We start from the raw sequence: 22,669 nt of genomic DNA, 5'->3' as shown, positions 1-22,669 counted from the left end.
GATTTTTTCCCCTATTTTTATAGTTTAACAGCTAGTACAGTGTTCTGGTTAAGCATGTGTGTTCTGAAAATAGACTAAGGTCACATCTTGATTCCACCATGAGCTTTGTGGCTGAGGTCACACGTTTCTTAAATTCTCAGAACTTCCTTTGTAAAGTAGGGATATTACCAATGGCATAGGGTTGTGGTAAGGATTAAATGAAGTAATGGCTTTAAACCACTGATTGGAGTACCTGGCAATAGTAATTGCTCCAGAAATGTTAGCTGTTATTGGAACACCAAAGTAAATGCCTTTGTTTAGGAATGTGACTTTGTATACAATACTTTGGTAGTTATCTCAGGTTTAACCTGATAGGTTGTTCTTTGTATTTATAATTCATTATAACTCTTCTGCTAAGAATAGCCCTGAGTTGGCATGAAGTTTATATGTAAATAATATTATTTAGAAGTGGATTACAGATAGCAAAGAATCAAAATTGCCTCAAGCAAATTTCAGACTAAGAAGGAAGAACATTTTCTCTAGCACAGTGATTAGAAACATCTGCTTTGGAACCAGATTGCCTGGATTGTATTCTGACTCTACTTTTCACTAGCTCTGTGACCTTGAGCAAGTTACTAGACCTCTCTGTTCCCCAGAATCTTCAATTGTCAAATGGTGGTAATGAGCTGGGCACAATGGCTCATGCTTGTAATCCCAGCACTTTGGGAGGCCAAGGCAGGCAGAGCACTGGAGATCAGGAGTTCAAGACCAGCCTGGTCAACATAGTGAAACTCTGTCCCTACTAAAAATACAAAAATTAGCTGGGGATGGTGGTGTATGCCTATAATCTCAGCTACTTGGGAGGCTGAGGCAGGAGAATTGCTTGAACCCAGGAGGCAGAGGTTGCAGTGAGCCAAGATGACACCACTGCTCTCCAACCTGGGCAACATAATGAGACACTGTCTCCAAAACCAAAACAAAAAAATGGTGGTAATAATACCTATTCCAAAGTGGTTATAAATATATATGGACATATGTATACACACAAGAGATCACCTATATAAACTGATTAGACACTACTAATGAAGTATGTAAATTGCTTAGAACAATGCCAGGCACAAAATAAGCATGATTAGCAGTATTTGCTGTTGTTCATATTTTGTTTGTTTGGATGTATTTTTGGCAGAATTTTTTAAGGAAAAATATTCTGAAATACTGTTATTTTTCCCCTATAGTTGAATATACTGTAGCATAGGTCTGTGACAAATTTGCGAAATTGAAAACAAATATAGTCATACCTCAGTATTAATTAGGGATTGGTTCCAGAACCCCCTCCCACTCCACATACTATAAAGATACAAAAACTTCTTATATAAAATGATGTACTATTTGCATATAACCTATGTACATCCTATTTTATAGCTTAAAATTACCTCTAGAGACAATGTAAATGCTATGTAAACATTGTTATACTGTATCGTTTAGGGAATAATGCCAAGAAAAAAAGTCTGTGTATGTTCAGCCCAGAAACAAGCATCTTTTTTTTAAATAAATATTTTTAATTTGAGGTTTATGAATCCATGGATGTGGAACCCATGGATATGGAGGGCTGACTGTACTGTCTTAATCAAACTACATAAGAAGAAAAGCTCCTCTCCCCACCCCTTCTACACTTTCATAAAAATGTAGTTGGCATTCATTGATAACCAGAGTTAATACCTTTAAGACAGTACAGAATTTAATGATGTTTTAGAAAAAAAAGAGGTCCTTTTCATACTTAAAAAATTTCTAAAAGTGTACTTTTAAAGGATGTCATTGACTTTATTATTGCCAAGTTCTGTGATATTTTCTCCATCTGTTGTCCCTGGCCTTGCTCTTGCATGTGATTTTATGACTATTCTGTCCTTGAAATTGTCCCTTTTCTGGGCAGCCTGACTTACACATAGCTTCCTTCTCAGCTATTGCTCCAGACAGGCACTTCCTCTGTCACCTGCCACTCCCAGGGTATGTTTGCCAGCACCAAGCTTCACCTGTTCTTCTTAGGACACTTTTTCAGAGGGATCACTGATTCCCGGGACCTCCTCTCCCCTCTCTGAGCTGAGGCCTTATGTCTGATCTGTTCTCCTAGCTAACTCTGTAACCCCTAAAGCTTGCTAAATTTCCACTTGAATTACTCATCACCACTTCAAAACCAAACTTTCATTTCTCTAAAATGTTTCCCCTGGCTGCATCCCTGAGCATTAGTAATACCACACTGAGCCCAGGCTCTAGGGTGAGCATGCTGCTGCTACCGCTGACCCACACTTTTACATTCCTTTCTGAAAGGTCTTTTCTATTTTTCCCCCAAAGTGGCATCACTGTCACCTGCCCTTCTAGAATGGGACCTTGTTACCCTCACCTCTAGTTCCTAGGAGGCCTTGATGCTGCAGGCACTCTCCCTCCAGTTTGTCTATTGTAGCACCAACAGGCTAACCTTCTTTTTAACAAACTCTTCACTCACACTAGGGCTGTTCTGTTGTACACATATCAAGTGCAGATGTTTCTGCCTGGCTTTCAAATATTTCCGTAGTTTCTTTAAAGCTTGTAGCCTTTAGGTCTCACTTGAGCCAACCTTGACTCTGCTCTGGGCAGGCCTCTTGCAAGGATCATATGAACACACCTTGAATTCTCCACATTAGCCCTTGCTACTCCCTTGGCCTCTGAGCAACCACAGCATTTATACTCAGCACTTAATATTTTCTTTTGCCTGTTTACATTTGTGCAGTATTCATCAACTTTGTTTTCCAGACATACAAAGATAAGAACCATTCTTTAAACATTTTAAAATTATATTCTAATCTAACATAGCAGCTGAAACTATAAAGAAAGAATATATAATACTCATGAAAGAAACCAAAGAGAAAATATGCTGCTTAATTCCCTTATACAAATGAGGAATCTGAATACCTGAGATAGATATTTTTTAATTTAATAGTTATATATTTAGACTTATGGTTACCTTCTATGCATGGCAAATCATGGCTGCTTGCCATTTATATTATTGGCATAATATTTTATTTTGGAATAAATTTGCTTTTGATTAAAATATTAATTTAGAAAGGAATAAATTAATTCATAGTACTAGGGGTATGAAAATACGGCAAAAGTTGTAAGAGTAATACTCAATTGATAGAAATCTTGAAAATACTGTAATACAATATGGTTAATCTATGCTTAATAAGTAATTGTTTATTGACTAATAGCTCAAATCAGTCAATCTAGAAAACCATGTTCAGGGAAGAGATAGCATGGGGAGAAATGACAGATACAGGTGAGGGGAAGGAAGGCAGCAAACCACACTGCCATGTGAGTACCTATGCAACAATCTTGCATGTTCTTCACATGTGCCCCCAAACCTAAAATGCAATTTAAAAAAAAAAAGGAAAAAAAGAAAACCATGTTCAAACCTGTATTAGTCATTTTTCACATTGCTATAAAGAACTACCTGAGACTGGGCAACTTATTAAGAACAGAGATTTAACTGACTCACACTTTCATATGGCTTGGGAAGCCTTGGGAAACTTCCAGTCACAGGAGAAGGTGAAGCAGAAGCAAGGCCCCTTTGACATACAGCAGGAGGCAGGGGTTGCAGGGGACCATCACACTTTTAAGCCATCAGATTTCATGAAAACTTGCTCATTCTCATGAGAATAGCATGGGGAACCACTCCCATGATCCAGTCATCTCCCACCAGGTCCCTCCACTGACATGTGAGGATTACAATTAGAGATGAGATTTGGGTGTGGACACAGAGCCAAACCATATCAAGATACATTTCCTAAAAGCCCTATATGACAAAATGGGCACAGACACCAATTTTCACAGCTAAACTTTAAGCACAAGATCAGGGGAAGAGAAAAGACTCAATGGGAAGAAATGATTTTCGGCTCCTCAGGAGTTGCCTGTTTGTTGGAAGTGGTGCCGTGACTGTAGGCCATTGCCTCTACCTGGAGGCAGGGAGTGGGGACATCCCTCAACTACCCGTTGCTTTTCCTAGGACTCTCTCTTGCACACAAAGTCTAGCTGGAGAAGCTGCAACACATTAACATTAAATGAGTCCCTATTAAATTTCCACATACAAAATCATTTGCAAAAGAGACTTGTACTTCGCATGCCAATTCTTATCCTCTTTCTCTTATTTTTGGAAGCTCTAACAGCCACCCTCAGAAACCCTACCTTACAGTGGTTTCCTCCAGCAAGCTTAGCTCCCCTGACCAGGCTCACTGAATTATAGGCCTCAAAGTAAACTCTCTGCAGGAGAACATACATAGACTGTGGCTGGAGGTCTGTTTATGGTGGGGCCTCAAAAGCCAGAATTTGAAATGCAACGAACTATGAATGTTGGGACGGATGAAAAGGGGATCCACTGTATGATGCAATTCTGATAAAACCTACCCAGAGTTAGGCCAAATTTCACAGGTTATGATCACACGCACCACAATATGATACTCATTTGAGACATCAGCTATAAGTTTGGGGACCTCAGATCATTTGCACTTCTGACCAATTGGGTATAAATTTGGAAGTCCATATAAGCCCCCAGATTTGATATTTCCTAGAACAACTCACAGAACTCAGAAAAGCACTATACTTAGAATTAAAATTCTGCTATAAAGGATATAAATTAGGACCAGCTAAATAAAGATGCACATAGGATAAGGTCTGAGAGGGTGCCAAGCATGAAGTTTCTGTGTCCTCAGGACACATCACCCTCCTGATACGTCAATGTATATCCCCATCTAGGAAATTTACCCAAGTCTTGGTGTCCAGAGTTTTCACTGGAGTTTCATTATGCAGTCATGACTGATGGAATCATTATCAACATGAGTGAACTCAATCTTCAATCCCTCTTTCATCCCCAGAGGTTGGGGGAGAGATCAGGTTGAATATCATATGGCTTCCAGCCCTAACCCTTAATCACATGGTTGGTCTATCTGGCATGGCTGACCCCCATCCTGAAGCTATCTGTGGGCCCACAGTGAGTCACCTCTTTAGCATAAACTCAGACGTGGTCCCAGGGGTCATATCATGGGTAACAAAAACATTTCTATCACATGAGAAATTCCAAGCGTTTTGAAGCTCTCTTCCAAGAGCCCAGGACAAACACCAGACAAATTCTTTTTATCTGGGTAACAACATAGAGAAAATACAATAGAAACTGGACCTATTTTCAGTCATAGAAGAACCAAGACAAAAATTATGATTTTTAATGGTGTAAGGATAAACTATTTCAATCCATGATTTTAGTATGATTTTAATCCATACTAAATGAACTGCAGTTCTGAGACAGTTGTTAGTCTTTCCTTGATAAAAATGATATTAAAAGAGCATCCAAAGTACAAAATTAGACATCAAGAGTGGATTTGGGAAGAATTTAGGGAGGTGAGGGATACTAGAAGAAAGATGTGTTGTTTGTTTAACCAGTTACCCGTTGGAAAATGTCATTTGAATACAAAATAAATGATCATTAAACATCACTGGAGTCTTTTCTTTTGTTTTTCACTCATTCATTCATTCAGGATTCTTTATTGAGTATCTCAGATGCTTGTCACTAGACATAGTTTGCTACATGATCAGTGTAAGAAAAATAGTTTATTTGCATTTCATGGAAAAGGAGAAGGATGAACTATTTGAAATTATTTGCTGATTATAATTGCAATCTAAATGAACCTGAATTCTGAGATGGTTGTTAGTTTTTGCTTGTCGAGAAGGATGTTAAGAAACCCTACTCTCCAAGTATGAAGTATTAGGCATCGAGTCTATATTTGTAAGGAATTTGGGTAGGTGAAGAATAATAGTAGAAAAATATGTTGTTTGTTTAACCAGAGGCTACCATTTAGTCTTAATATTTTTTAGCAAAATTAAGAAGTGTTTTGAAATGTGATGTAAATTGTTCTGTCTTTTTACTTTCCTGTAATTGGAGCAACATACTAATTTCTACAAGTTGTGACTACTAACAGAGAGCAATCACCTCACAGACTTGTACCGAAGAGATGAGACCATCCAGGTGAAAGGAAACGGCTACGTGCAGAGTCCTCGATTCCCGAACAGCTACCCCAGGAACCTGCTCCTGACATGGCGGCTTCACTCTCAGGAGAATACAAGGATACAGCTAGTGTTTGACAATCGGTTTGGATTAGAGGAAGCAGAAAATGATATCTGTAGGTAAGTGGGGAAAAAGAAAACATTTTAGGGTACTATTTCAAGGTGAACAAAAAAAGATAAAGCATCACATCAAACACTCCTTTTGAGACTTTTAAATGGATCCAACATGTGTCACTTCTTTTTCAAAAAGCCTTTATGTCAACTCTAGCAGAGAAGGTAGCATAGACTGCTGCCGCAGAGGGCCGAATACCCTGGCAGGACTCACAGAAACTGACTTGTCAACTGTAGGGACTGCGTGGCCTCCAAAGAAGGATGGAATCCGGAGGGCCTGTCCTTTTCCAGGCACGGAACGACATTTGTGCACAGGTATCTAGCATTCCGGGTCACCTGCAGCTACATCATGTGACCCTGGTCAAAGCCTGCCATGGGCTTAGGGAGCATAAACCCCTGCCCGATCCAGCTGACCCAGGCTTTCGTAACCATAGTGAATTATGTCAGCACCTTGGAGATGATGGATGGGGAAACCTCTCAGGGTCTGACCCTGAGTTCATAGAGTGAGGGCTTCATATATGGGAGGGAAGGAAGAGAAAGCCCATCCCAGATTCCTTGTGCTCCACAGATGGGTCTGTTTCCTGCAGTTTCTGGGTCACAAGCAGAAGATGAAAGCTGTGTCTGATAATCTTCTCCCTTCTTAGCATATTTATCAAAGAAAGCCTGGGCTGTTGTTCTTTCAGTGTCTGCTCACAGCATTTAACTCACTTAATTAGCATGTATAAGACTTGAAGATTTTTTTTTTTCTTTTTTGTACTTTACTGCACACACTTGTTCTGCATTGCCAATGAACTACTGAACTGCTAAATCCTTTCAGCAGGTTTATTTTTCTTTGAATAATGAAAAGAGGTGCCTCAAATTTGGTTGTCCTTTGTTGCATGTTTATTATGCTGACAGCTTTTATTATGTTGCTATTTTGCTGAGAATAACAGCAGTGACTATTACTTTCTAGGACCACAGAGGGTAATGTATGCCAGAAAGCAGAGATGAATACATTAAGGAAGAGCCAGTTAATATTTACAAAGAGGATAAACTAATGCTGATCATGCGTCTTTTCAACCTTGAAAAAGAGAGCTAATATTCTGTGTTTAAAAAATCATGAGAAAAAAATGCTATTAAAAGATTATTAAAGGTGATGACATGGAGGGTACCATGATCTGTTTCTGTTACCACAAAATACTTGTGATACCAAATTTGTGAGGTCAGGGTTTTTTCCCCACAGCAGTTAATTCTCCAGCAACAGCTGGTATTGTCCCACTCAACTCAATTCTGACACTATCTGGAATCAGTGTCAGATGCCACAAGTTAAGGCACAGTCCCACAAGACTGCCTCCATGTTCTATGTCAGTTGCAGCTTCCAAGCCTCTCCTACTTCTATCAACCAGCTATAAATAGGGCTTCCCAAACCCCCTTCTTGGGTTGAAAAATTTGCTAGAACTGCTCACAAAACTCAAGAAAATACTTTCCTTGCTATTACCAGTTTATTATAGAAGATGCGACTCAGGAACAGCCAATGGAAGAGGTACATGGCAAGATGTGTGTAAAGAATGCCTTCTCTGGGGTTGCAACCTTCCACCTTGATGTGTTCACCAGCCTAGAGGGGTATTTATGGATGCTTCATTGTGTAGGCATGATTAATTAAATCATTGGTGATTGAACTCCATTTCCAGGCCCTCTCCCTCCAGAGGTCCACAGGTAGAGCCAAAAGTTAGAACTCTCTAATCATGTCTTGTCTTTTTGGTGACCAGTCCCCATTCTGAAGCCATCTAGGGGCCTTCCAACAGGTACTTTCAAGAGGCAATGAATTTATTCATTAGGATAAATTCTGGTATGGTTGGAAGGGGGCTTATTATGGATAACAAAATATGCTACTCTTACCCTAACACTCAGAAATTCCAAGGATTTTAGGAGCCTTGAAAAAAAAGACCAAATACACATATTTCTTATTATCACAATATCACAGAAGGGAAGCCAGGTCTCTACTACTGAGCTGGAGTTTCGATCCTAGCAGTGAGTCCTTTTGACATTCTTGAAAATAGGAGAGGAGGACTCAGGATGGTTTCCTTTCTGGACCATTTATCAAATCTAGTTGCTCCTCAAAATTTATGGAGGGAAATAGAAGGATAGCAGAGAAAAGAACAGAGAAAGAAGGGAAAGAGACCAGAGACTTGTCTCAGAACCCTCCCTAAGAGATAAAATAGTCCTCTGTTGACTTCAGATTTAGAGTTAAAGTTATACTGATGTGTTCTTTAAACAAAAGTGACCTATTGTGTTATTAAAAGTTTCAAGTATACTTATGCTTTGCGCAGTAAATGTGATTTACACATATTGTATACAAAATGAAATGGAATTGATTTCCTACCATCTGTTCCAAAGCCTCCTTAATGTTTACATTGTAATATTTTATTGCTTGAATAATGATACTTTGTTAGTGCTTTTCACCTTTCAAGCACCATAAAAACATTAAGTAATTAATTTACACAGCACCCAAGAGATATGGAGCTGGTAAAATTATATAAGCCTTCTTATTTTATCCATAAGAAAATTGAGGCAATGGACATAAGGGCCTTGTAAATCACTGTTAGAGAAATTTAGTCACAATATCATTCTTTTTCACTTTCTCTTTAGATTACTTCGCCCAGTCCAGTAGAGATCTGAGGTGCATGAATAAGACCAGGAAAGCCATAATTGGTATCTCTATGTTTTCAGAAATAATGTTTCTTATGATGATTTCTTCTGATGATTGTGACAGAACTCTGTAATACGGTTGCAAGACTTATGCCACTGTTCCCTCTGAATGCCCATCATTTGCCTGTGACTTTAGCATCTGAAGTCACTGGAAAAGGTAGAGTGCAGGATTCAGATACTGATGACCAAAACTGAAAGAAATAGTTCAGCTTATCAAGTAGAATCTTCTAACATCTTAGGAGGCTGAAAATAGAATAAATGCTCCCTATAAGATGTAAGCTATGTCCTACTAAGTAATAGAATGATGTACCACTGAAGGTACTTCGAAGACCAAATAGCCACAAGGATAACTAAAGAGGTTTTTGCTGTCCTCTTCAATCCCAGGATTCTACTGTGTCCACCAATCCACAGGTGAACCTATGGTCTTAAGCTCATTCACACGCTGGTTTAACCAGCCTAGATTTTTCCAATATTAGCAAATATCTCTCCTCAAAGTTACATTCTTTCCCTTATGATAAGTTTCATATTTTGTGATGTGATCCTTCCAAAAGTTAGTTTCCAAAAAGAGCATATAGAAAATCATGTGTATATTCATTTATTTTCTGTAGTGACATTGCTGAGTTTGTAAGCTCTATAGATATAGATCATTTGCTTTCTCAAGAAAGCGCCGAATGAATTAAATTAATTCAGAGTGGATATTTGTTTCAAAAACTTTATATAGTTAATATATGGGCATATAACTAGAGCTACATCTCTTAAAATATGCCAACAGATTACGCTTACTAGTTTTTCCAAGAAAACTTTCAAAAGCCAGATGCTTAGAAAGTAACCCATTTTTAATATTGAAGATTTAGAAACAGTCATGGCTAATTGTATGTAAAGGTTTTCTCAGAATCGATTACTGAAGTTTGAATTTGCAAACCTAATCCAAAAACCAGCCTTCCTTTAACATTTTTGTACACTGTAATTTTCATTTCAGATTGTAGTCATGAAAAATCACATATGCTACTTTTAATTTCTCAGTGAAAGTATAAATTTCAAAATCTACTTTAATCAAAACATGTTCATTATGTCCAATTGATTCTAGGTATGATTTTGTGGAAGTTGAAGATATATCTGAAACCAGTACCATTATTAGAGGACGATGGTGTGGGCACAAGGAAGTTCCTCCAAGGATAAAATCAAGAACAAACCAAATTAAAATCACATTCAAGTCCGATGACTACTTTGTGGCTAAACCTGGATTCAAGATTTATTATTCTTTGGTGGTGAGTAGCTTAACCACTTTATGATTAAAAGCAGACATTGGTTTCATGAAGTATAAAGATCAATTTTCTATGATCAGATTCAGTGAGGGTGAGTGAACTTCATTAATTCCTTATGACATGGTTTGTTCCTACCTTATGGTTAAAATGTTAAAGTCCTTGTTAGTAAGAAATATCATTTTGGATCTATTAAGTCAACCGTTGGGCCATGCATTTTGAAAGACAGCATAGTAAATAGGAAAAGGTAAATGGTTTAGAGTAAAGCAGATACTACATTGCCTTTTTATACAACTGAAGCAAGGTAAATGCATAGTCAAATAGAAGGTATGTGAGAACTAAACATGTTTTCAGAATTAAAGCTAAAGAAAATGATTTCCTCTTTTGGTTTGAAAATTTGTCTATAAATTCTATCACAGAAAAAAAAGTCCTGATAATTTTAATTTCAATTATGACCCAGATTTGGGAAGGGTCTGTGTTATAATCATAGAGCCTTGGGGCTTGCAAGCATCTGCAAAATCGAAAGGTCTAACTCAGGACCCAGGAGTGTGAATCCTGTTGGCTACAATCTTGCTTATTTGCAGTATTTTCTCTACTTAAACACCTCAGCAGCCATTCTCAACTGTAAATGGTTCTGACTGGTAGAAAATATTCAACATTATATTGAGCCAAAATCTACACTGTAGTTAATTTTAGTTGTTGGGTCACACACAATCAATCTTCTTTACTTATTCATACATTAATGAAACAATAGTAAGTTCCCGTTCTTTGTCAGACACTCTGATAGATGTATTAGATACAAAGGTAAATAGGACAGACAGGGTTCTTGAACCGTCTAGACCTTATAGTCAGGTAGAGATGACAAAAAATTAAAAAGCTATAATAGACGAAGTGCGGTGGCTCATGCCTGTAATCCCTACACTTTGGGAGGCTGAGGTGAGAGATCTCTTGAAGCCAGGAATCCGACACCAGCCTGGGCAACAAAGCAAGACCCTGCCTCTACAAAAAAAGTAAACATTTGCCTGCTGTAGTGGCATGTGCTTATAGTCCCAGCTACTGGGGATGCTGAGGGAAGAGAATTGTTGAGCCCTGGAGTTTGAAGCTACAGTGAGCCATGACTACACCACTGCAATCTAGCCTGGGTAATAAGGCAAGACTGCATCTCTAAAACCAACCAACCAACCAAACAAAAAAACAGTAGCAACTGAGAAGGATACATAATAAAACACGATAACTGAGTGCTGTAGGTCAGGTTCACAGAGACATTTGGATAATTTTGTCTATACATTAACATAAATATCGCTGAATCCTTCAGTTATTTGTAGCGTATTACCTTTTAGAATCAATTTTCACTTTCTTTAAGTTTGTCTCTGTCCCTTTTCCAAGTGTGAATGCCAAAATAGAACAAGTACTATAAATGGCATCAATTTATTGTTTTCTAAATATTTTTCTCTTAAGAATCAAGTTTTTAGAAAAGGAAAAATCTTGCTTTAAATATATATATATATAATTGGCTTTTTTTTTTTACATTATGGTGAATTATTAAACACTAAGTGATTTCTACATCAGAACATTGTAAATGAAAAAATAAATGCGGTAACCTTGGTTCCAGTTTTAATTTGAAAATAATCCATCAAGTATGATTTACTTTATTGCAAACTCATGCTTTTCTGCTCAGCATTAAAATTGAAGTGTGAACCTTTGGTTTCTACATTTATTTGCCTTTTAATGTGTTCAGTGATGCATCTGTTCTTAATTGCTCATGGACGGAGCAGGCTTGGCATGTTAGAATGGTGATGGATAGTCTTAGAGAAGAATTTTCTTTCCTTTAAACTATCAAGCACTATTAGTGCTAGTGTTTGGTTATGATTAAGTTGAATGGTCCATAATTAGAAACACCATAACACCAACATAATACCTTTAAGACATACAACCACTTTTGTAGAAAGCAGTACGAGTACGGGTTTAAGGGAAAATGGATACTTTTGTTTGAGGTGTTTTGGGTTATGATGCAGTCTCATGACTCATTTCTTAATCAATTTTAAGTGGAATATTGGGCTGCCTCTACAATTTGGATGTGAGCCAGTTTAACATCACTCCCCTGGCTTATTCGCTTCCACCAGTACATTCAATTGTGTGTTTTTTCTTGTTTGAAATGATGTTATTACAACACTTTTCTGTATTTTTCTATTGGCCTGTTGGTCTATGTCCATTGAGAATAGCTCAGACTCTTTCTCCTCCTAATAGGCTTCTGGCCTTAAATATGGTCCACTAAAGCCAAAGTGTTTTGGCAGACAAATTTTAAGAGATAGAATGAGCTTAACCTCCAGTTATGTAGAGACTCTAGATTGTGTGGCTTTTTGACAAAACTCTTCTGTTTGCTTCTTGGCTCAGTAGGGATAGAGTACATATGGCTTGACCACTATACTGGGAAGATCACTTTACTCATGTTTAAATTTTACTTGGAGAGGCTTTAAAGCAGGGTTTATAAACTTAAGAGACCAGGCTTGAAACTGGAAGTGGTCCTGGTATAAATTAATAGGGAGACAGTGGGATTAAAAATGGCAATCCCTCTTCAAGTGTGTTTAAATAATAAATTTTAGAATGCTAAACACATTTAGGAGCTACAGTTAGCTGTTTTGTAACCCCTACTTTAAGGAATAGTAGGTGCAAGAGAAATATGGGCCTTAAGAATAGTTCATGGCTGGGTGTGGTGGCTAAGACCTATAATTCCAGCATTTTGGGAGGCCGAGGGAAGAGGATTCCTTGAGCCCAGGAGTTTAGTTCATCCTGGGAAACAGAGTGGGACCCTGTCTCTACAACCAGTAAAAGAAAAAAAGCCAGGCATGGTGGCATACACCTGTAATCTCACCTACTCCAGAGGCTGAAGCTGGAGGATCGTGTGAGACCATAAGGTCAAAGATATAGTGAGCTGTGATCCCACCACTGCACTTCAGCCTAGCCTACATGAGAATGAGACCCTGGGAAACAACAACAACAGCAGCAGCAGCAACAACAACAACAACAACAACAACCACCCAGCACATGAAGAGTCAAAGTGCTCTTGGAAAATGGTGAGGAGTAGCTGTTAGGAAAGGTCATAAGTCAAAATCACCTCCCTTCTCATCTCTACCTCTCTACCTCCATACTCCCATGGAACATCTCTGTTCTTGCTGCCTCAATGACTCTCCAGGTATACCTGGACTTTTTCTGAAGCTGTAAGAAGTAAGTATCTAGGACTGCAAGAGCCTATTTCACTGGAATCACATCCACATGGTTCATGCTCATAATGCTTTTGGAAAAGTGCAATATATATTTTTAGTCAGGTTTTTACTCTATCAAGCTGTGGAGACTAATGGATAACATCAAGATAACTTATTTTTGGTTGGCAATGATGCTTATATTTCAGTTTTGTTTGATGTGTGGAATTCAATCTTCTATCTTGTTTCAGTGCCTATCACAGTGCCCTCCCAGGGTGTGGCAGCATAGCCATAAGGGATCATTGCCTTACTGTAAAGCATACCTTAGATTGAAGGCAGGATTCAACAATAAGGAATGGTGCAATATTGAACAGGTTTCTTATCCCTTGGTTTTACATCTTTTAAATGGGGATAATAATTGAAGTTGGTATAAAATTTTAAAATGATAATACTTAGCACAATACCTAGGATGTATTAAGTGGCTCAGTAAATGATAACAATGATTCTACCTTTTACCATCACAAATTATGTATATATCAGTCTCCTCCAAATACATGGTTATCTTCTTTTTGAGGTTAGGATGTGTATCTCATTCCTATGCATAATTCTGTACAGTGCCTTGTACATGGCTACACTGTGTGTTTGTTGAGATGACCTTTTCTTGAGAAACTATGATTCATAAAAGTTGACTGCCTTCATTTGCTTGCTCTCCTGCTCAGCCTTCTTTTCTGATTCTACCCTATTAAAAATAACAGATATCTTCAGAAAGCGTAATTAAGCAGAATGGATAACATTGTCAAATACTTAGTAGCAAGATATGATTATCTAAATAAATTAGGATCTCCTGCCACAAATCTAGTTTATTGGAGAACAAATGAATGGTTTGATGATTAGGAATCTTTCTGAGAAGACCACTAAGTAGATTATTAGAAAGGTGTTCAATTACAAGGCTCCCAATGGATGGTGTACAGAGAAGTGAACAAACAAGGTATGAATGTCAGCTCTGCTACATACTAATGGCTCAGTTTCTTCATCTGTAAAATGGTGATCATACTGCAAGACATTAGGCTGTTTCGAGGACTAAATTAGATAACTTTTTAAACCACTTTGGCTGGAACTTGATAATTACTCAACTGTCTGTGGCTATTATGATTATCATTATCACTGGTCTTATTATTAACATATCAGGTAACAGACAGTCCTGTATGAATAGCTCCCCGGCACATGCACACACGTGTATGTTTGTGTGTGTGTGTTTAATGTAAGATACATTTTGTAACATTCAAAAACGGAAAGTCAAGTCATTTGAAAGCTTGGAAAGCTATTCAAAACCTTTCTTGTTTTATTAATAAAATCTAGTTTATTTTGTATATTGAAATTTGCTAATATCCATTATAACACGTTCTAAAATAAAAACCTATTTTGTCATACCAGTTGCTTAGCTGTATATATCTCTATAGTTAATTAACTTCAGATGATGCAGTTATTTCCATTGAGAAGAAAACTCAAATGAAGAATGGTTTTACATTAAAATGATTATTTAAAGTAGAAAAAAGAAGAAAAGGAAGAAGATGGAGAAGAAGAGGAGGAGGAGAAGGAAGAGAGGAGGGGAACAGCCCAGGAGTTGAAAAAGATAAGATTCGCAATTATAATAACTTTCGCAGCTCTAATTTTGCTCACCTAAAATTTGCCAGTTTCTGAAACAAAAACAGCATTATCAACAGTACAATAAAGGTGAGCAATTCATCCTCATCCTCCTAAGCTGAATTCTTAAAGCTAGAGAGTAAAGGAACTCATTTGCTTTACAAAGTTTGGAAATTTCACCTTTATTTGCATATCTGGATAAAATAATTGACCACTCAACACCCATGGTATTGTGGGCACTTAAGCCAGGATTATACATATAGCCAAGGACTGTCAGAATGAGGGCCGTATCCCTGCAGCAGATTGTGTTTACCTCAGTTTCTTTCCCCCAAATGTATTCCACCGGAGATTTCAGAGCTGCAAGAGCTGCAATATAGTTTCATAAATGCTTACTGTAAGCCAGACAAGGCATGTCTAGTGCCCTGAAGATATAGCAGTGCGGAAGTCAGGCAGAAACCTCTGCTCTCAGGAACACACATAGTAGTGCGAGGAAACAGATAATAAACATGTAAGCAGGAAAGTACATACATACATATAAACATAAACATTTGAACCTCAATAAAGGCAGATAAAAGAAAATAATGTGTTGGAGACTAACTAGTATGGAGCCCATTCCAGCTAGGGAATCAAGGATGATCTGTGGATGTAAAATTTGAATTGAGACCTGAAATATTAGGAGGTAATGGTGCAAAGCTACAGAAGAAGAATGCACCAAGCAAAAGTAGGACAAATGCTAAGAACCTAAAACAGCAAAGAGAAGGCACCTTTCCCTTGTTAGTGATGATTTTCTTGGTACCTTAGCATTCAGGCTGCTGAAAGGAAGCAAAGACAAGAGAGGGAAGCAGCCCACTAGGTCACTCGTCTCTCAGTCAAAGGTGTGGAAGATTTCTTATCTTTATCTCAGACCATCCTGTTGTGGATATCTCTCAAGACTTTCAGCACTTAGATGGGATAAGGTAGCTAAAACAAGAGGGTTAGCTAAGGTGAGATGCTACAAAAGCATCAAGACACTAAACAAAGATAATCCAAAGAGTTACATACTATTATTAATCTTTTTATTATTATTATTATATGATATATTCATCATTATTATTATCATCAGGACTGTCCCACCAAATTATAATTTCTGTAGGGTCAGGAACCTTGTCTGTTTTGTTTACCATAGTACATGTACATAAAGGGTGCTTGATAAAAAGTCTGTTCAAAAAGGCATTGAAACACATACATGACTAGAAAGTGCCAAACAATGTTATAATGGGATTTCATTTCACCTCACTTTCTGTGTCCTTCCATTCCTTCTTACCTACCTATTCCTCATCTGCTCCCTGACCTCTGAAGAGCCCAGTTTTTCTTTATTCCCTTCACCCATTACCATTTGCTTATAGAGCCAGCCATATCCTTTGTCAAAATTTCCTTTGCTTCTATATTAAACTTTATTCTTCCTTGTCCCATCTCTATTAAAGTTCTCTCATTATGTACTGTATTTAGGATCTGTCTGTGTGGACAGAGAGCAAGCTAGGGGCATGGTCAAGGTCAGGTGAGAGGATAGCAGAGCAAGAGGGACAAATGTATGTGCTAGAACCCCTGAGTGAATGCCGTTGTCATGGGCTGGAAAGCCTAGGCACCAGAGAAAATAAAGTCATGTCCATGGATACTGGTTGAAGCACACATTCTTTAAAAACAGATTCTCAGCCGGACATGTTGGCTCACTCCTGTAATCCCAGAACTTTGGGAGGCAAAGATGGGCAGATCACAAGGTCAGGAGTTCAAGACCAACCTGATCAATATGATGAAAGCCAGTCTCTACTAAAAATATAAAAACTAGCCAGGCATAGGGATGCTTGTCTGTAGTCCCAGCTACTTGTGGCACATGCCTGTAGTCCCAGCTACGTGGTAGGCTGAGGAAGGAGAATCACTTGAAACTGAAAGGCAGAGGTTGCAGTGAGCTGAGATCGCATCACTGCACTCCAGCCTGGGCAACAGAGGGAAACTCTGTCTCAAAATAAATAAAAAAGAACAGATTCTCGCTGTTGCAGGATTTTATAGTCAGAGTTAGATGCATGTTCTTATTTAATATTTCACAAATATTCTAAAATTTCACCAATTACAGAGATCATTTTGATGAACTACTGTCCTCTTTGGGAAGGTTACATTAATTAGGTTGTTTTCCTAAAACCTAAATACAGTACATATGAGAACTTTAATAGAGCTCATGAGACAGTGAAGAATAAAATTTAATATAATCCTGAAGCACAGGAAAGTTTGACAAAGGGTTTGGCTGAGTCTATAAGCAAATGGTAATCGGTGAGGGGAATAAAGGGAAAATTGGGCTCTTCAGGGGTTGGGGAGCAGCAGAGGAGCAGGCAGGCAAGAAGGAGTGGGAAGACACAGAAAGTGAGGTGAAATGAAGTCCCATTATAATATTGTTTGGCTCTTTCTAGTTATGCATGTGTTTTAGTGCATTTTTAAACAGAATTTTTATTGAGCACCTTTTATGTGCTATGCATTATGATAAGCAAAACAGATAAGGTTCCTGCCCTTATAGAAATTATAATTTGGTGGGACAGTCCTGATTATAATAGTAATGATAAACAAATTACTATAAAATTATAATAAGATTAATAATAGTATCTAACCTTTCATATTACTTTGAGGATTTCACTTATGAGGCATTTTATGTGAAATATTTAATGCAATAACTGGCATGTCATAAATAATCTGTTGCTATTAAGTCTTGCCTGAATGCATCTCCGCATAGCATGGATTAGGAAAAATATAGAATTTAAACCTGCGTCTTAGAGATGTAATGTTTATGCTAATCCTGTTATTTTACAAGTAACTCAATAAACACAGGTTAGGTAACTTTACAAATGAGTCAGTGAAAACACAGAGATTAGGAGCATGCCTGTGGTCACAGAGCTTATACATATGTGCTGCTATTCCTGAGATATGAAAGCTGTGGCCCTACTCCACAGAAAAACAAATATATCCAAGGTTGTGCATAAAGTTACAGGGAGGCCCCTGAATCTCATCCTTTATATCGTCTGTATCCACAGACGCAGTTAAGCACCCCACACTTGCTGCCTCTGTGTGTTATCTGACTTTGAGAATGTCGCCTTGCATGTTGACTAGTCCTGACACAGCAGTGTTTGAAATACTACTTTACTGCTGTAATTTTTCTCGTAAACCCTGGTTGCTGATCATATGAGCAGATGACTCCCCCACGTGCTGAGTAAACACATTTCCAGCTCTGAGAGGGATGCTGTGGAATGACACTTGGAAAGTTCAGTATCCTGTTTATCTAGTATCTAATTATATGGGCATGCAACGAGTAAACTTTTATCCTTGAAAACCAGAAAAATGTAGTGATTTTTAGGTGAATGTGCCTCTTTATATGCATATAACCTTATCTGTATATGTGTGGTCTTTAGTGTACTAATATTTTGATAGATGAAAAAATAAAGAAAATGGAGTAGGAAAAAGCTATTCAAGCTGTTTTAAAAAATGGCTTATATATTTAAGATATGTCAAAAACAAAGCCATGTTATTTAAAGAGTGATAAAGTGAAACTTCCATATTAAAAAAATGTCTCCACCTATTGTTGACTTATAAATTCAGCAAATATGTCTGAAGAATTACTGTGGATAATAAGAAAATGATAGTCCTGAGGGAGAGAAAGGTGTACAATTATAAGGCAGTGTGAATTGCAGTGATAAAATGTGCATGGAGCATTTGGGGCACACAAGAAAAGGGGGCATTTAACCTCACAAAGGAGAGAATTGCTGGACTGTGTCAGGGAAGCAACAGCATCCCAGGAGGAGGGTGCTGCCTGCATAAAGGCCTGAAAAAGCAAGGCCTTTTTTCAGGATATTCAGAATATCCTGTTGCATTAATTCGGAGTGATGCAGGTTAAGAGTGCTAATCACTTACTAGCCTTTCTTTATTTTAGCCAGAAAGCAAAAGATACAAGAAGCCAAAAGAACTCAAAAGTAGCAGCTTTATTAATGTGAGTCCAAAAACTACTAAAGCTCAAGTCTTTCTAGTAAATCTGGAATGGAGAACTTGGGTGGAATGAAAAGCGAAGAATAAATGTACAACAATTGTGATGCAAATTCAGACTCAAGGATGCTTGGGAGGGCTCAAGGTTGATAAACAGACATGGGTACACTTTCACAGCCTTCCTACTGAACGGAAGATCACAAGTCTGGTTACAAATGGTCATAAATAGTCACAAACAGGTGGGATAGCCAACCAGGAGTTAAGCTGTGCTTAGCAGGTGGACTCAGGAAGAGGAGGAGAGCTGAAATCTTTCCCAGTGATGGGTCCTAGAAGCAGCAACCCAAGAGAGAAACGGGGTGGGAAAGGAAGGAGGATGGAAGAAGTTGTAACCAGCCAGCAGGTTCACCTTGTCCACTGCTTAGAGACGATTTATCAAGACAGGGGAATTCCGTAGAGAAAGAGCTTAATTCACGCAGCACCAGCTGTATGGAAGACTAGGGTTTTTCTATGACTCAAATCAGTCTCTCCAAAAACTCAAGGATTGGAGTTTTTCAGGATAATTTGGTGGATGGAGGGAGTTGGAAAGGAGGTAGTGCTGATTGGTCAGGATGGAGATGAAATTATAGGGGGTTGAAGCTGTCCTCTTGTGCTCAATCAGTTCCTGGGCCGAGGCCATAAGTCCAGATGAACTAGTTTATTGACCTGAGTGGTGCGAGCTGATCTATCAAGTAAGTGCAGGTGCTGCAAAATAGCTCAACTACTGCTCTTAGGTTTTACAATACAGTACTGATGTTATCCCGAGGAGCAATTTGGGAGGTTGAGAATCTTGTAGCTCCAGCTGCATAACTCCTAAACCATAATTTCTAAGCTTATTTCTTAGTCCTGTAAAAACAGTTTAGTCCCCAGGCAGGAAGAAGGTTTGTTTTGAAGAAGAGCTGTTACTGTCTCTGTTTCTAAGTTAAACTAAAAATTAAGTTCCTCCCAAGGTTAGTTTGGCCTACACTCAGGAATGAATAAGGACAGCTTAGAGGTTAAAAAACAGAGTTGGTTAGGTCAGATCTCTTTCATCATCATAATTTTCCGAGTTATAATCTTTGCAAAGGAGCTTTCCAAGTGATGAAAGGAAAAAATAATGGTTGATGTCTCCATATCTATCGGCTGGGGCAGTAATTTGAAAAGAAGAGTTTCCCCCTACAAAAGAGCAAGAGGCTGTGTGCCCATAAAGTGTAGGAGCCCACAGTGAGTTTAATGTTTTAAGTTCTTCAATCAGTAATCTTTGGTAGCAGTTCTTGGGAAAGCTATTCTGCTTTTCTGCTTACTCTGGCTCTAAGGAGACCTAGCTGACCTGTTCTATTTGCTGTAAGAGTCAGACATTCTGACTGGGAAGTTAAAGATCCATGATCCTTAGAGACTTCAGTCTCCTCTCCTAGGTGAATGAAGGGATTAGAAATCAGTCAAAGAGACGAGACTCATCCAGCCTTGAAAACAACTGTCCTAAATGTTGCCTTTATCAGTGGAAATGTGGCAGATTAAGGCTAACCTCTACTCAAGATTGTTTCTTTCACCTGGGAGAAAATTGAGCTACAGATTCAAAGTGAATCTTTTCTTATTTTGCAATTGAAAATTGGAGCCAGACAGGCAAAACATCAAAAAGAAAGATTGAAAAGTCATGGAGCCACCTCTGCAAAAGAGACATACATGAATAAATAATCAAGTAGTGATTGCTTCTTGGCTTGGCCCTACTAATCACTTCCTGATTGGTCTCCCTCCCTCCTGTCTCCCCATCGCCAATCTGTCCTGCACCTGGTTACCTGCTAAAGTAGAGCTGTCATCATATTTTCCATCTGAAAAATTGTGACTTCCAGTTTTCTGTGGAAAAATGTTCAGATAGTTCCCTTTGAAACTGAGAGTCTTCCGTGTTCTGACCCCCAGCCTAACATTCTAGTTGCAATTCTCCCTTTTCCTCACACATATTCTTTGGTCCAGACAAACAGAACTATTCCCTGATATCCCAGTCACCTCAGGATTCCTCACCTCTCCTCCCTGGCAATTACATTTCTCATATATATTTCCTTAAGAATACAAGCCCTCCTCTGCCTGTCAAAGTCATATTCATGCCAAAAATATCACTAGTCCTTGGCCAGGAACAGTAGCTCACACCTATACTCCCAGTACTTTGGGAGGGGAATGCTGGAGGATTACTTGAGGCCGGGAGTTCAAGACCAACTGATCAACATAGTGAGACCACACCCCTCAATCTCTTCCAAAAAGGTAAAAATTATTTAGGCATGGTGGTACACACCTGTGGTCCCAGCTACTTGGGCAGCTAAGGTAGGAGGATCACTTGAGCCCAAGTTTAACATTACAGTGAGCTATGATTTCACCACTGGACTCCAGCCTTGCTGATAAGGCAAGAATTTGTCTCAAAAAATATGTGTGTGTATTAATATATGATTATTATTTAATATATTTAACTAGTTTTTAGCTCCTCAACCACCTAAACTCCCTCTCCATCAAGTACCCAGTTTACTGATTTTTTAAAATCAATATTATGGCTATTCAGGGAATAAAGTTCACATATACAACATATATTTAAGTTATGTAGAAATGTAAACAAAGAAAATAAACACCCATAGGTCCCATCACTTAAACACAACTACTATGAATATTTTGGCACTTTTTTTTTTAACTTTTAAGTGCAGGTGTACATGTGCAGATTTGTTACATAGGTAAAACTGTGTCATAGGGGCTTGTCGTACAGATTATTTCATCACCCAGGTATTAAGCGTAGTACCCATTAGTTATTTTTCCTTATCTTCTCCCTTCTCCACCACTCCACCCTCTGAAAGGCCCCAGTGTGTGTTGTTCCTCTCTATGTATCCATGTATTCTCATCATTTAGCTCCAACTTATAACATGCTGTATTTTTTTTTCTGGTCCTGCATTAGTTTGCTGAGGATAATGGCCTCCAGGTTCATCGATGTCCCTCTAAAGGATGGTGTCTCATTCTTTTTTATGGCTGCATAATATTCCATGGTATATATGTACCACATTGTTTTAATCCAATCTAACATTGATGACCATATGTGTTAATTCCATGTCTTTGTTATTGTAACATATGCATGCATATATCTTTATAACGGAATTTCTATTCCTTTGGGTATATACCAATAATGTGATGGCTCGGTGGAATGTTATTAATATTTCCGTCTTTAAGTTATTGAGGAGTCACCACACTGTCTTCTGCAGTGGCTGAACTGATTTACACTTCCACCAACAGTGTATAAGCATTTCCTTTTCTCCACCACCTTGCAAGCATCTGTTATTTGACTTTTTACTAATAACCCTTCTGTCTGGTATAAGATGGTATCTTATTGTGGTTTTGATTTGCATTTTTCTAATGATCAGTTTTTTCATGTGATTGTTGGCCACATGTAAGTCTTCTTGAAAAGTGTGTGTTCACGTCCTTTGCCTGCTTTTTTAGGGGTTGTTTATTTCTTGTAAATTTGTCTAAGTTCCTTATAGATTCTGGATATTAGACCTTTGTCAGATGCATAGTATGAAAAAAATTGTCTCCCATTCTGTAGGTTGTCTGTTGATAGAAAAAGCCCTGTAGTTTAATTATATCCCATTTGCCAATTTTTGTTTTCGTTGCAATTGTTTTTGGCATATTTGTTATAAAATCTTTGCCCATGCCCATGTC

The 22,669-nt window shown here is 38.2% G+C and overlaps 1 protein-coding gene across 4 annotated transcripts in view; it reads left to right on the top strand.

Moving 5' to 3' along the window:
• Positions 1 to 22,669, top strand: part of PDGFD (platelet derived growth factor D) — a 249,963-nt gene that overhangs the window by 143,941 nt on the left and 83,353 nt on the right. For 3 of the 4 annotated variants that reach the window (XR_012518021.1, XM_003923760.4, XM_074400496.1), the window contains exons 2-3: positions 5,979 to 6,183; positions 9,950 to 10,130. Coding sequence is in view for 3 of the 4 variants with exons in the window: in XM_003923760.4 (XP_003923809.1) it covers positions 5,979 to 6,183; positions 9,950 to 10,130 (386 nt within the window). In the remaining variant the exon portion in view is untranslated. The remainder of the gene's footprint in view (positions 1 to 5,978; positions 6,184 to 9,949; positions 10,131 to 22,669) is intronic. The other variant, XM_003923761.4, reaches the window with a different exon arrangement.

The sequence above is a fragment of the Saimiri boliviensis genome, chromosome 6, assembly GCF_048565385.1.
Source record: "Saimiri boliviensis isolate mSaiBol1 chromosome 6, mSaiBol1.pri, whole genome shotgun sequence".
NCBI classification, from domain to species: Eukaryota; Metazoa; Chordata; class Mammalia; order Primates; family Cebidae; genus Saimiri; species Saimiri boliviensis.
Note: the sequence above shows the minus strand (reverse complement) of the source record. Positions and strands in the feature narration are given on the sequence as shown.